At 39.9% G+C, this 15,335-nt stretch overlaps 1 protein-coding gene across 3 annotated transcripts in view; it reads right to left on the bottom strand.

Annotated features, from left to right (window-relative positions):
* Positions 1 to 14,888, bottom strand: part of LOC114026014 (tripartite motif-containing protein 14-like) — a 35,264-nt gene extending 20,376 nt beyond the window's left edge. For all 3 annotated transcript variants that reach the window (XM_027839588.1, XM_027839586.1, XM_027839589.1), the window contains exons 1-2: positions 14,530 to 14,888; positions 8,047 to 8,142 (exon numbers count right to left, since the gene is read on the bottom strand). In XM_027839588.1, coding sequence (XP_027695389.1) covers positions 8,047 to 8,142; positions 14,530 to 14,886 — 453 coding nt within the window. In that variant the 5' untranslated portion in view covers positions 14,887 to 14,888. The remainder of the gene's footprint in view (positions 1 to 8,046; positions 8,143 to 14,529) is intronic.
* Between the last annotated feature and the right edge of the window lie 447 nt (positions 14,889 to 15,335).

A 15,335-nucleotide genomic window follows, 5' to 3' on the forward strand; every position in this document is an offset into this window, starting at 1 on the left:
ACTACAAATTCTTCTTATTTCTAAGAATAACTTCATTGATGCTTCTTATCCCACTGAGCTAACTGTAACCTCTCTCATTGCCAAACATCTTTAAAAAGTAGCCCAAATCTGGTGTCTCTGTTGCTTAGCTCCTGCTTACTTTCTAACCCCTTGCAATCTGGCTTCCTTTGCTAAAATTACTCCCTCACAATTCAGTAATGGGCTCTTTATTATAAAACCCAATGGTCTTTTTTTAGAATTATCCTTGATTTTCTTGCAGCATTTGACCTGCTACCTATCCCCTCTACTGCCATACCTTCCATTTCCTTGGCTTCTGCAATCCCTTTGCTCCTTTTGTACCTCTCAGACCACTTTTTTGTTTTTTTTTGCTGGTTCTTTTGGTTTATATCTGTAATTCCATTGGTGTAGGCAAATCCTTGTGAGGATCCTTCCTCTACCCAATGCAGATAAGTAACTGTTCTGCAATTTAGTTTAAGAGTTGCCTGTCAGCAACAGTGAGAAATAAAGTAGCTTGTCCAGGGTCAGAGGTAAAACTTGAATCCAAGTTTTCTTGACTCTGAGATAAGCTTTCTATCCACTAAGACATGCTGCCATTTTACTGGCTCATATTCTTCCAAAATTCTTCCACAAAGGACTTAACCAATGTAAAAAGTGAGTGGGTAGGGGGGGTTTCCTCTTAATTTTTTTTAGATATTACATATCTAAAGTCTTCTGAAATATATAGACTATCCATCTATTATCCATAGCTCTCCCAGCATGATGTTAACCTCCTTTGGTCATGTATCTCTTAGATGAAATCCTTTATACTTTTTCTTACACCTAAGTCATCATTGACAAAACACTGCAACTTATTTATGTCCACAACATGTCTCTTAGGTGCCCTGAATGTGATCTACCGTTGCTTGTCCTGGGAACATTAGTCAGCCCTTATTACTCTGTATCATTATCTAACCTTTTCACATGTTCCAAAGTATTTTCTGTTGCCTTTAAGAATTTCTTACACTGTAATACTGTAATATGCATTGCTTACTTGTGTAATCTTATCCCACTTAATTATAAGTTTATTGAAGTCAAGGACCACATCTTATTTATCTTTGTATTGTTTCCTCCTCAATGCCCACCTTGCTCTTCTCCATGTCCCCCAGTTCCTATCAGTGGTTAATGCAATGCACAGTGCATACTAGGCAGTTAATATGTGTTTGTCAAATGAATGGATGAAAGGCTTGTCTTCTTTCTTCAACTACATCATGTACTTCTAGAAGATAAGGATTGTAAATTTTCCCCCTCATTTCTTGTGTATACTTCCTTAGTATCAACGTTGGTGCTATGACTATAGGTGTTCAAAAAATCCTCATTGAATAAAAGAATACATGAATGAATGAATAATAGAAGAAAGTTTTAATGCCTATACTTGTTTGCCTTGAGGTTGTCCAGATCCATTCCTAGGGAAGAGGGCTTCCTAGTGCAAGAGATTCAGACTCTTAATTGCTGGTGGTTCTTAAAAAGAAGTCCTCTCTGATAGAAATCTATCTTCCAATTCAGAAAAGGTAAGTGGACTTTCCCTCCTCTGCCCCCCCCCCCCATGAAAGGGAGGCCATCAAAATCAAGCTAATTGCTGTGTAGCATAATCCTTGGCCCTATTGAATCCTCTCTTATGTTCTGCTATGTGCATGGAAATGTTCTTTTTTTTTCTTTCATCATTTTGTATTTAGATTCAAGATGAATAACAAAATTTAAAAAAACAATAAAAAAGAAAGACATGAACAAGAATCACATGGGATAAGAAGATATGGATGGATTATGATTGGCATTGATGAGGAAGCACCCACAACTAGGAGATCATAGATTTGTGGAAGGATCAGATTTAGAATTCAGTTCAATATTCTGTTTTGTGCATGTCTTTTTGGACCCTAACTCTGTCATCGATCATTTCAGTCTCCTAGTTTCATGTCATCTGCAAATTAAATAGATATGGCACCTATGTCATTATATAGGGATAGGGACTGAATGTGTGATTTCATTGGTATGAGTGAGCTCCCAGGTGAAAAAGCTCTTTTTATTAATGAAGGTCAGCGCCTCCTCTGAAACCTCCAGTCTTAGAGAGTTGCCTAGAACACTGAGAGCTTAGGTAACTTTCTGGAGTCACAGAGACAATATGTATCACAGGCAGGACTTGAACCCAGGTTTTCCTGATGTTAAAGCCAGTTCTCTATCCATAGTCAATAATAAGCATCAGAGGTGGGATTTGAATACAGGCCCTCTGACTCTGGAGCCAGTGCTTTTTCCACTGTAGTACTAACAAGAGACAAATTTATATAAAGTACTTTGCAAATATTAAACCTTTATACATAACACTTCTGATTATTATTTATCTCAGTTACTGATAGAAATGTTGAAGAGAACAGAGTGGAGGTTAGAGTATTAAGGCTATTGTTAAAACCTCCATAGAGATTGAAATTAATTCATTAATCAATATTCTTTGAATACAACCATTCTACAAGCTTTAAATCCATCCAAGTATAACCTCATACAGCCCACATTTCTCTGGCTTTTCCATAAAGATATTATAATAGACTATAAAATTCCTTTTTTTCTTTGTGAGGTGATTGGGGTTAAGTGACTTGCCCAGAGTCACACAGCTAGTAAATGTTATGTGTCTGAGTCAGGATTTGAACTAAGGTTCTCTTGACTCCAGGGCCAGTGCTCTATCCACTACGTCATCTAACTGCCCCTTACCAGATTCTTTTTTTAAAAAAAAATCCAAGTAACAGCACATCTGTGTCATTTCATTGATTGGTAGTACCTCATCAAAAAAAAAAAAGAAGGGTGGTTTGGCACTTTCTTTATGAATCCATGCTTGGGTCCTGCCCCTGCTATTTCTCCTTCATGTCAGGAATAGTTATGGGGGCAGCCAGGCAGGTGACTCAGTTACTTGAGTTACCCTCCATGAGGGGTTAGTTAAGTCTACAATCTGTTCTCAGTATCGAATAATAAAAGCAATATACTTATTAACACATGGAGCCTTAAATCAATAGAAACTATCCAAAGGCCAGAGGAACTTTGGGAGAGGCTAGCAGAGAGTTTATTCACAAAGCAGCAAGTCCAGGAGCTAAGTCTTTGATAGTCAACAGGAAGATTTGCAGAGCAGGTTCAAAGGGCCAGGTTAATTGATTTCAATAGCCTTTGACTTGGTCCTTTTTGCTATACTGTCCACACGGTCCTACCTCCCATCACTTGCCTGATGAGTAACATCTCTCAATGGAGGCAGAAAGAAAGCTGACTTCTAGGGTGTCACTGTTTACAAGAGCTTGTAAACCATCCTCTTGATAATAGAACTTTGCTAAGAATTGATATCAAGCTCATTGATCTATAGTCTCTGGAATTGACCTTCATTTTCTTTTTGAAAACTGGGACTTCTATTCACCTCTAGGGCTGTTAACACCTCTTATGTTCTCCAAGATAGCGTCTCAGAATCACACTCACAAATGTTTCCAGAACTTTGGAATGAGGGTAGTGTGGTGTGGTGGAAAAAATATTGGATCTGGAATCCCAGGACCTATATTTGAACCCCAGCTTTGCCATTTTCTACCTATGTAAGCTTGGACAAATTACTTATTTTTTCTGGACTTCAGTTTCCTCATCTGTAAAATTAGAAGGTTATGACCTCAAGTTCCTTCCTGTCCTTAATCTGTTATTGTTCATCCTTTCTTTTTTTTTTGGTGAGGCAATTGGATTAAGTGACTTGGCCAAGGTCATATAGTCAAGTGTCTGAGGCCAAATTTGAACTCAGGTCCTCCTGATTCCAAGGCCAGAGCTCTATCCACTGTGCCACCTACCTGCCCCTTGTCCTTTGCTCTTGAAAAGGACCAACAACATCAGGAGGGTGATGTCTTGACTTGCAAGTGAACTGGATTTAAATGAGGCAAGGCTGTGCAAAGTCACCAGTCTCATTCTCTCCTTCAGGGTCATCAGAGTACAGTGGCAAGACATAGGTGAGGCAGACTGGCTCTTAATTTATGATCTTATTATAATACATACCTCACTTCTCAAGCACTGGGTTTATATGGATTAGATTCAACCCTGGAGTACTTCACAAATCACTCTATTTGGCTTGTGCCCCACACCTAGGGTCTCCTTTACAAACATCAGAACTTGACTTGTTTTGTTCTCACCCAGGAAACATCAGAATATGTGTAGGTTTCTTTGTGTGTAGGTTTCTAAAGAAAAGGTTAAAGAGTCCCTAACTTCCATATAAATGCAGCATCTTATAATAATTCATATAAAGAATGAGCTTTATTTAACTGGATATATATATATCTATAATTATATATATATATACATATCTTCTATCTAAAACACAAAGTACTTACAGATAAATCCATGAATAATCAAAACAACTTGACTTCCTTTTCTAATTGGCACTCTTCTTTCCGAAGCATCCATATATTCCCATAGACTTATAGTAGCATCCTAAAGTTGAGGGGAAAGCACTGAGGGTGGAGGGAGGGGCAGAACACTGACCCCTTATCACCTTGATCTGCACAATATACTTATAACTCACAATACTAGTAAAGGGTGTGTTTGCTCCTCTGTATCATGGATCTGTCTCTCCCTGCTCTTTCCTCTTTGTTCTAGAGCTCCTCTATTTGGCCCAGAAATTTGATATCTTCCTGGAATTTCTTCTCTTTTACATATAAGCCTTGGTTCAAGAATTCTTCATTATTGTGAACTGATCCAAACATTCTGAAGAACAACTTAGAGCTATGCCCAAAGGGCTATAAAACTGTTCATACCCTTTGACCCAGCAATACCACTACTAAGTCTACATCCCAAAGAGATCAAAGAAAAGGGAAGAGAACTTATATACAAAAATATTTTGGCAGCTCTTTTTTTAGTGGCAAAGAATTGGAAATGAGGGGATGTTCATCAACTGGGGAATGTCTGAACAAGTTGTGGTATATGATTGTGGTGTAATACTATTGTGCTGTAAGAAATGACAAAGAGAATGGCTTCAGAAAAACCTGGGAAGATTTATATGAGCTGATGCAAAGTGAAGTGAGATGAATTAGGAGAACATTGTACAGAGTAACAGCAATATTGTAGTGATAATCGACTGTGAGAGACTTATCTACTCTGTTCAATACAATGATCCATGATAGTTTCAGAGGACTAAAAATGAAAAATGCTCTCCACCTCCAGAGAGAGAACTGATGAACTCTGAGTACAGACTGAAGCATATTTTTTCACTTTTTCTTGCTTTTTTTTCAACACTGCTAATGTGAAAATGTGTTTTTCAAGACTTTGTGAGTATCACGGGAATCAAACTTCTTGCCTTCTTGATGGCTAGGGAAGGGGGCAGAGGGAAGGAGAGAATTGGGAACTGAAAATAAAAATTATGAAAAACAAAGGATTTTGCATTGTCTAGGACCTGCTCCTCTAGAAAGCATTGTCAGAAACTCCTTTTTGTCCACAAAGCTTTGATTTGGTAATTTCTCTTTCCCTCTTCTTTAGTCTCCATGACTACCTCTGTCAGTTGCCATCTTTGAGGCTACATGTTACATGTTCTCTTCTCTCCTTCCCTCCCATCCCTGCTCTCCTGGACTCACATCTTTTCTCCTTTCTTCAGGTCATTTGATTCCCCAGAGAGGCCTTACAGAAGAATAGACTTTCTTATTAGGTAATTGAGTCCAAATCTTTTATGTGTAGCCTCCATACTCTCTGCATTTGTCAGCTGTGGTTCTTTTTGTCTCTGATGCATGATCAGTTTGCTAATTGTTTTTTCTTTTCTTTTTTTTAAAATGTCTTTATTATATGGAATGGCTCTCTGGGAGAGGTGAGGTGGAAAACACGACAGAAAATTTAGGTAATATAAAAACAAAAGATAGCAATAACTCAAAAAAAACTTGCTCCTCCTCACCAAATTCCTGAAGCATTTTTGTTGTATTGGCATCTTTTTAATTCGATAGGTTTGAAATGAGTCATCTTTGATTCTTCCGTCTTCTTCATCTTCCCCCTCCCCCCCAATTAGGCATCAAGTCCCTTTCTATCTTTTACATCTCTCTCACGTCCTGCCAAGGGCTTGATCTAGGCCCTTATCACCTCTCTCTTGGACTATATTGTAATAGCTTCTTAATTTTGATGTATATATGAGAAAGACTTCATTTGTGAACTCTTAAAATTGCATTTCCCTCTTCCAAGTCAAATGTTATCTTGCAGTCTCACAAATTGTTAGAGCTGGAAAGAACTTTGGAGATCAAGGATCACAGATCTGGAGTCAGAAGGAACCTCAGATACCATCTAATCTAATCTCCTCATTTTATAATGAGGAAGCTCAGGCCTAGATAGAGTATCTTGCATTAGTAAAAAGAGGCAGGAAATCACTATGTCAATGAAATCACAGGTTCAGACCCTATCTACCTACCTACCTATCTAACTATCTATCTAACTATCTACCTATATCCTATCTACTCCCCCATCTCCATGTCTCCATGTCTCTATCTACACACACACACACACACACACACACACACACACACACACATCTATCCCTATAGAAATGTCAGCTGGTGTCACCTCCTCACTTAAAAACCTTCAATAGCTCCTTTTGTTGTCGAGTAGTTTCAATCATGTCTAAGTCTTCATGACCCCATTTTTGCATTTTCTTGGCAAAGATACTAGAGTGGTTTGCCATGTGCTTCTCCACCTCATTTTACAGACAAGGAAACTGAGGCAAACAGGGATAAGTCCTTGCCTAGGGTCAAGAAGCTAGTAAATGTCTGAGGCTGGATTTGAACCCAGGAACATGAGCCTTCCTGATTCTAAGCCCCAGTGCTCCATATACCACCTAGCTGCCTTTCAATAGCTTCTTACTGTCTACCAGACAAAATTCAAATTCCTTAGATAGACATTAAAAGCTCTTTAGAATAATAAACATTTATATAATTCTCTAATGTTCATAATGTACTTTATACACATCTAATTTGAGCCTCACAAGAATACTATGGGATAGGTACTAGGCAGCTTGCCTATTGTGCAGCTAGAAAGTATAAAAGGCAGGTTTGGACCCCTGCTTTTCCTGACTCCATCCTTTCCAACTCTGCACCATGTGATCTTTCACAATGAGTCTCTATTAACTTTTCTAGTCTTATTTCCTGCTTGTCTCTTTCACATATACTGTGGCTAAATTGAATTACTGTGTTGCCTAATTGAATTACTATGTTGCCTAATTTCTTGGAATGTCCTCCCCAATCCCTTGCCTTCCTTCTGCCATTACTTCTTATACTAGTACATGACATACTACAGATTGCAAAATTTTCTAAGGATTAGGGTATGAATAGGGATTAGATCTGTGATTTATGTAGTATGAGGAGCTCCTGGGTGAGAAAAGTCGCTCTACCAATGCAGGTTGGCATCTTCTCTGCTAGATTCTCATAAAGAGTTGCCTAGTTCATTGAGGGTTTAAGTGAGTTATCCAACACCACTATGTCTGGTGTAGGATCCGGGCCAGGTCTCCATCCATGCTGCCTCTCTTTTGATGACGATACAATAAAATATACAAGCCTAAATATATACAAAATACAGGACATAATTAAATATTTAAGAATTCATAAGGCACATGAGAGTCTTGTAGTAAGTAGATTAGGTTATCATTATGAACATTAATTATCACTGCACCACGGTAATACAAGTTTCTACCATGGTGGATACAAGTTTCCATATGTTATTTACTTATGCTTCCTGACTTCCATCTGGTGAGCTTCAAAGAGTGCTTCATCTTGGGATAAGAATCTATGCAAACATACGTTTGAACAGGGGTGGAAGGGTTGACAAAATTGAATTTTTGACAATATTATTTTTTCTCCTTGGTGGCAACCGTTTAGCATCAGATCTGTTTTAAACAAACTGACGCCCAAACGGAACCATATTTCTGTGCCCAGACTAGAAGAATATTATCTTTCTTTAAGATAAGTCCTGTGGTTGCTGCCTCGAAGCATCTGTACAACAGTCAGTAAAAAAAAAAAAAAAAAAAAAAGGGCTTTCTCTTACCTCAAGCTCATTAGCAGCCTTATTTACTTTGTTGATGTTGCTGGCTTCCTGTTTCTTCTTCAGGGCTAGCTGCTTCAAACACTTTTGGATGTCTTTCTGTGTAAGATGTTTGAGAAAAACCACATTAGCACTCCTGAAACTTCAGAACTCTTCTGCCCTCTTACCAAAGCTTGCGCTGCTTGAGTGACAGAGTCTATGATTATCTCTGTCATTCCATCATAGGATCCGAGGTAAAAGAAATTTCAGAGACCACTGAGCCTAACCCTCTCATTGTACAGATGAGCAGACTGAAGCCTAGAGAGGTTGAATAACTTTCCTGGGGTCACACAGCTAGTAAATGTCTGAGAAAGACTTTGAATTTAAAGTCTTCCTGATTCCAAGTCAGCGCTCTGCCCGACTGCCTAAAATTTTAGTGAAGACTCTGGTCGTGTTCTTTCCAGATGACTTTGGCCTTTTCTATGGTTATCCTTCCCCATATCTTCATCCTTCCTATTCTTTAGTCTCCTTCTCTCAGCCCACTGTTCTCTTAATTTGAGAAATGCTGCCAAAATATCTTAGCCCAGGGGTGGGGAACCTGCAGCCTAGAGGCCACATGTGGCCCTCTAGGTTCTCAAGTGCAGCCCTTTGGCTGAATCCAAACTTAATAGAACAAAGGGGATTCAGTCAAAGGGCTGCACTTGAGACTCTAGAGGGCCACATGTGGCCTCAAGACCACAGGCTCCTCACCCCTGTCTTAGCCCATTGTTTTTACCACATCCTGTTTCTCTCCTCTAGCTTCTTTCTTCTCTCCCCGCCAGCTTTCAGACCAATCTTCACTGCCTGATTGCTTTTCTTTCCTTCTTCTCTGCCAAATCAAAATGAAGTGGACACTTTTATACAGTTCTCTTTTGCACAATATTCTATATTTTCTTACACATTTCACCCTCTACTTTCTTATTGCTAGGACTCTCATTCCAGCTATCATATACAATCTCCTTCTTCAATGTCCTAAATTTTCATCTTCTCTATGAAGCATTTGTTCTTATCTAAAGGGGAGCAATATGATGGATAATCCCCAATCACCTTCATAATTGCTATAATTCACAGACCCACTTAGGACTTAGGAGAAATCCTGTAGCCCAGAAAGATAATAGTAGCCACTGTAAAATACTAGCTGCCACACATAGAGAACAGTAGTTAGTGTCAGTTGCTGGTACATAGACCAGTGGTCACTACCCATCCATGTACAATACAGGGAAAAATAACTGCCACCACTCCATAGCTAATCTCCTACTCCTATCCCCCAGAAATTTTGTTGCTATTCCTCAGATGAGTTGAGATACCTGGGATCATCATTATTATAAACTGCTAGATCAAAAGGAGCAATGTGTAAGCAAAGAATTTTGGAGAGGTACAGAAGGAAGGTTTCGCCTTCTATATAGCAGTGAAAGGTGAAATTTTGAACTGTACATTTGTTAGTTCAACAAATATTTAAGGTCTATGATATGCACTGTACTGTAATACTTACTAACATTTACATGGTGCTTTGCACATATGATCATCACAACCCTGTGAGGTATTGGAGGACATATAGGCATTGTTATCTCCAATTTATAAATATGTATATTGAGCTCAGAAAGATTATGTGACTAGTTCATTGACACAAAGCTTGAAAACATAAGAGATAGGATTTGAATATGTCTCTCCTGATTTTAAATTTAGTATCCTTTCTACTATTTAATGCTGCTTTGAGTTCTGCCAAAATGAAAGTTTTATAATTTAAAAAAAATCTGTTAAGTGCCTACTGTATATTAAAATACTGTGCTAGACAATTAGCTCCACAGGAATAAAGTTTACATATACATGACAACCAATATTGCAACTGTTACATGTGGGTACTTTATGTGTGACTACAGAAGTATAGGCAGTAAGGTTCAGTAGACAGTGGTGGATTTCAGAGGACCTGGGTTTACATCTCACCCTGACCGTTTACAACCTTTGTGATCTTGGGCAAACCAATTAATTTTTTTGAGCCTCAGTTTTCTTCATCTGTAAATTGAGGGATTTGGACAAGATGATCTCTAAGGTTCCATCCAGCCCTAAGCCATGGTCTTAAGTTCAGAAATTGCGTAGTGATTTAAAACTTAGAATCTTCAAACTTAAAAAAAAATTTTTTCTTTGAAACTGTATGAAGGCAATGCTCCTTTTGTTCTCAGGGATGAAATGTGGAGCAACCTTTTGTGTAAACAATTCCTAACAATGAAAGGTGTTCCAGAGTAAAAAGGGCTGCCTTTGGTGGTGGTGAATTTCCCATCATTGGAGGTTTTCAAAGAGGAGGCAGGCTGATCATTTTTTAGGGGATATTTTAGAAGATCTCTTCCACCTCAGTGATTTTGTTGTTCTAAAATCACATCAACCAATCAATAAGAAAAGCATTTATGAAGCACATATTATATTCTGAGTATTGTTCTAGGAACTGGGAATACAAAGACAAAAATGAAACAGCTCCTGCCTTCAGAGAGCTTATATTCTATCGAGGGGAAAGAACATATGTATACATATGTATGTATGTATGTATACATATAAGCAAATACAAAATATATACAAAGTAATTACCAGGTAGGGTGGTAGGTAGTGCAGTGGATAGAGTTCGGCCTGGAGTCAGGAAGGCTCATCTTCCTGAGTTCAAATCCGGCCTCAGACACTTACTAGCTGTGTGCCTCTGGGCAAGTCACTTGACCCTGTTTGCCCTCAGTTTCCTCATCTGTAAAATGAGCTGGAGAAGGAAATGGCAAACCACTCCAGTACCTGGACCCCCAAATGGGGTCACAAAGAGTCAGACACTACTGAATATGATTCTACAACAACAAAAATTACCAGGTAGTTTTGGCAGGAACTGGGGAGACACTTGCTGGATAGGTTCAATATTGCAAATTAAGCTGTAATACTGCAATGAATCTAAAAGATCTTACTGATGTTGGCATTCCTTCCACTGGTGCAGATTGCAGCCCATCCAGACTTTCCCGTGAAGTGATTCTTGTTCAAGTTCTCCCCTTGTTCCTCTCTGTGCTTGAGGACTTCCTTCAGGTTATTTTAGATTTCACAAATATCATAAGATCAGAGATTTCAAGCTAGAAGGCACATTAGAGGTCATCTAGTCTCATTCCCTCATTTTACAAACCAGGAAAGTGAGGCGTAGAAGGGTTAAGTAAGTTGTCTGACGTCACACAGGAAGCATGTGGTAGAGTCAGGGTTTGAATCCATGTTCTCTTACTCCAAACACAGGACTCTTTGTGCCAGACCACCACATTCTTGCTGTACAGCTGTTTCCCCCTCACTTTCACTATGTACCGCTCCTCCCTCTCCTTTGCCTTTCATTTCCTCGATAATACCACTTCATCTACTTCTTGCATGTAAGTCATTGTTAGAAATATGCTGTAGCCAACTAGTGTTCACCTTAAACCTCTCCCTCAACCTTCCTGCCACTCTCAACCCCGTATTTTCAGAGTGTACACTGGGAACTGTGGAGATCACAAGGAATTATAAGGCATAATATTTACTCCCTACCCCCAAGCAACTCACAGTCTAGTTAGGAATGCAAAATTACTATACATGAAACAGTAGAATAAAAGCCCACTGAAGGCAGATTGTTTCATTTTTATTTTTACATATCCTGTGTCTGGGGCAGCTAGGTGGCATAGTGGATAGAGTGCAGGGCCTGGAATCAGGAAGACTAATCTTCCTGAGTTCAAATTTGGCCTCAGACACTTACTTAGCTGTGTGATCCTGGGCAAGTCACTTAACCTGTTTGTCTCAGTTTCCTCATCTGTAAAATGAGCTGGAGAAGGAAATGGCAAACCACTCCAGTATCTTTGCCCAGAAAACTCCAAATGAAGTCATGAAGAGTTGTACATGACTGAAAAAATGACTGAACAACCGAACTCTGTACCTAGCACTACATGGACTTAATAAGTATTTGTTGAATTGAACTGACTTATAAAGTAATGGAAGAACTATATCCCAGGTTACTGAATTGCTGAGTGTCTGTGATCTCTGAAAGACTATGGAGAAGAGGAGAGATAGGATAGAATTGGAAAAGGGACAACTCTGTCTTGATATTCTCCCCCTCCTTCTCCCCCAAAGGAAGAGTCTGCAAACTGTAAGCCAGTGATTTTGATTTCGATTCCTGACAATCAATCAATCATTCAGCATTTATTAAGAACTTCTTAGGTGCAAGCATAATGTATTTTTAATAATGTATTATTAAAGCACTTCTAGGGTTATATCCCAAAGAGATCACACAAAAGGGAAAAGGACCTACATGGACAAAAATATTCATAGCAGCTCTTTTTGTGGTGGCAAAGAGTTGGAAATTGAGAGGATGCCCATCAATTGGGGAATGGCTGAGCAAGTTGTGGCGTATGAATGTAATGGAATACTATTGCGCTATAAGAAACGATGAACAGGCTGACTTCAGAAAAATCTGGAAAGACTTGTATGGTCTGAGTGAAGTGAGCAGAACTAAGAGAACGTTGTACACAATAACAGCCACGTTGTGTGATGACTAATATTGATAAACTTAACCCTTCCTGGCAATACAAGGGTCTAAGACATCTCCAGAGGCCTTGTGATGGAAAATGCTATCCATATCCAAAGAAGGAACTATGGAAGTCGAATTGCTATTTTTTTTTCTCTTCTGTTGAGTTTTGTTTCCTCTTTCTGATGGTTCCTCATATTGGTTTTAATTTTTACTTACAACATCACTAATGTGAAAATATGTTTAATATGAATGTAAATGCATAGCCTATGTCAGATTGTGCACCATCTTGGGGAAGGTGGTGGGGAGGAAAGGGGAGAAAAAATTTTAAACTCAAAAGCATATGGAAGTGATTATTGATAAATCAAAAAAATTAATAAAAAAAAGAAAAAAAAGAAAAAAAAAGAAGCAAGACTTAAACCCCACCCCCCAAAAATAATGTATTATTAAAGGAGTGGTTAGTGACTATCTAGAAAAAAAAGCAGCCATCACAAAGATTGCTATTGTGATGCAATAGTAGAAAGGGGATGGATTTGAAGTCAGTGGATTTGGAGTGACTTTGGGCAAATCATTCCCCCTCCCTTAACCTTGGTTTCCTCATCTGTAAAATGAAGATGCTGGACTAGATGACCTCTAATGGGCATTCCAGCTCTAAATTGATGATCTTATGTATATAAACCAAGGGCTATGTGACACAGTGGAGATTCCAAAATAGGATGGAAATCATTGGGGGAGGGGAGGGCTGAGTCATTGCCCAGGGCTTCATAGAGCCTTTAAGATTTGGGCAGAGCTTTGGAGGATGCTCCAAACATCCTCCAAAACAACATTTTACTGAGTTAGGCTGGGTGTAGGAAATTATCTTTGTAGCAAGCAAGAGGCTGGGGACAGGAGTGGGGGAAGGGGGTAAATATTACTACTCCCTCCTTGCTCCTCCAAAAAAAGATAGCATGTCCCAAAAATCTCTTCGCTGCCCTAGAGTTTAAATACCATTTAGACAAGTTGATGGTGTACTCTGGCACAGGCAGGTTTAGTTGGTGTGTGTCCTGGCAACCTTACAAAGATTGGGAAATAATAAGAGTTGCTTCCTGTACCCAACTGTCTCTACACCTGCCTCCATGTCTTTCTTTGTACATGGTGCCCTTTATTTCTTGGAATGCTTTCCCTTCCCATCCCTGCCTTTTGGAATCCAAATTTCTTTCCCTTCAACTCCCAGCTCATTTGGGGTAGGGTTCACTCTGATCTCTCCAGTTGTAGTACTCTCCTCCTCAAATTTCTTTGGATTTAATTTATTATGTACATTTTGTATTTACTTATCCCTCACTTTCTCTCTCCCTTTTGCCCTCACTGTGAAATGTATGTCCTTTAGGGACAAGTACTGTTTTCTTCATTTGTTTTTTTTTTTTTTTTTGTCTTCATGTCTTCCTAGCACTGTGTCTGATGCACTAGGGCCTGTTGAAATGAATTAAGCTCACACTTATGCAGCGTTTTTGAAGGTTTACAAAGCACTTCCCTCTCAATGAGGCAGGTAGTGTAAGTATGATTATCCCCATTTCACAGATGAGGGGAAACTGAGAATCACAAGGGTTAAGTGGCTTGAGCAAGGTCACACAGTTAGTAAGTATCAGAGTCTGCATTCAAATCCTAGTTTCCTGACTTCAAAACCAGCATTGATTTCACTGCCCCACACTGATTTAACAAAGCCAGAAGGAATTTTCCCATCATACAGAATGACTAGTTTCCCACCACCTTCGATTTCTCACCCAACAGAAATATTCTTGGCAGGAGGACCATTTGGAGCTATCCAAAAAGGGCAGGGGAGAGTGGGGTAAAGGGAAGGAGTTTCTTCCATTCCCAGACTTGCAGTAGGAAAAAAGGGGAAGACGCAGTTGGTGACCTGTGACCTCGCCGCTCTGGGGAACTTGTCTGCCCCCTTCTTCCCCTACGGGGCCCCATCCAGCTCCGCTTACCTGCTTGAAGCTCACTTCCTCGTGGACAAAGCGCACGGGATGGCCTCGGTGCGAACCCACCAGTGGACACAGGGCGCACACACAGCGTCTGCAGCGGCTGCAGAACAGCTCGACCGTCCGGTTGCGGTGCTCTGAACATAACCAAATGGGCGCCAGCTCGGGCCCCGCGCGCCCCTGGTCCTCCTCTTCAGCGGCGGCTGCTGCTGCTCGGTCCTCTGCATCTTCTGGGCGCCCGCAACAGCCCCCGGGCTTTCGCTGCTCCTCATGCTGTGCGGTATTTCTCACTTCCCGGGCCTCGAAGATTTCCCAGGGTACCGGGTCCGCCGCAGCTGCTGCCGAAGGAGCAGCCATAGCCATCTGCCCCGGGGAGGAGCAAAACGAGGAAACGAAACTTTTGCAACCGCAAAACCTCGTTATATCAGAGCAAAGGGCGGAGGAGAGAGGCAGGAGCCAGACTTGCAGATCTTTGAAGGCTGCTTAACCTTTTTTTTTCTCTTCATTTTTTTTTTTAAGGCAATTGGGGTTAAGTGACTTGCCCAAGGTCACGCAGCTAGTAAGTGTCAAGTGTTTGGTCTGAGATCGGATTTGAACTCAGGTCCTCCAGACTTCACGGCCGGTGTTCTATCCATTGTGCCATCTAGCTGCCACGCTGCTTAAGCTTTAAACTTTTCTTTCCTTCTTATCTTTCCTTCCTTCCTTCCTTCTTTTCTCTTTTTCTTTCTTCCTTCTTTCCTTCCTTCTCTTTTTTCTTAAAGTAGAACTAATAGTTCTATTTTTTGAATTTTAATATTTTATTTTCCCAATTA

The sequence above is a fragment of the Vombatus ursinus genome, unplaced genomic scaffold, assembly GCF_900497805.2.
Source record: "Vombatus ursinus unplaced genomic scaffold, bare-nosed wombat genome assembly UNPS02014832.1, whole genome shotgun sequence".
NCBI classification, from domain to species: domain Eukaryota; kingdom Metazoa; phylum Chordata; class Mammalia; order Diprotodontia; family Vombatidae; genus Vombatus; species Vombatus ursinus.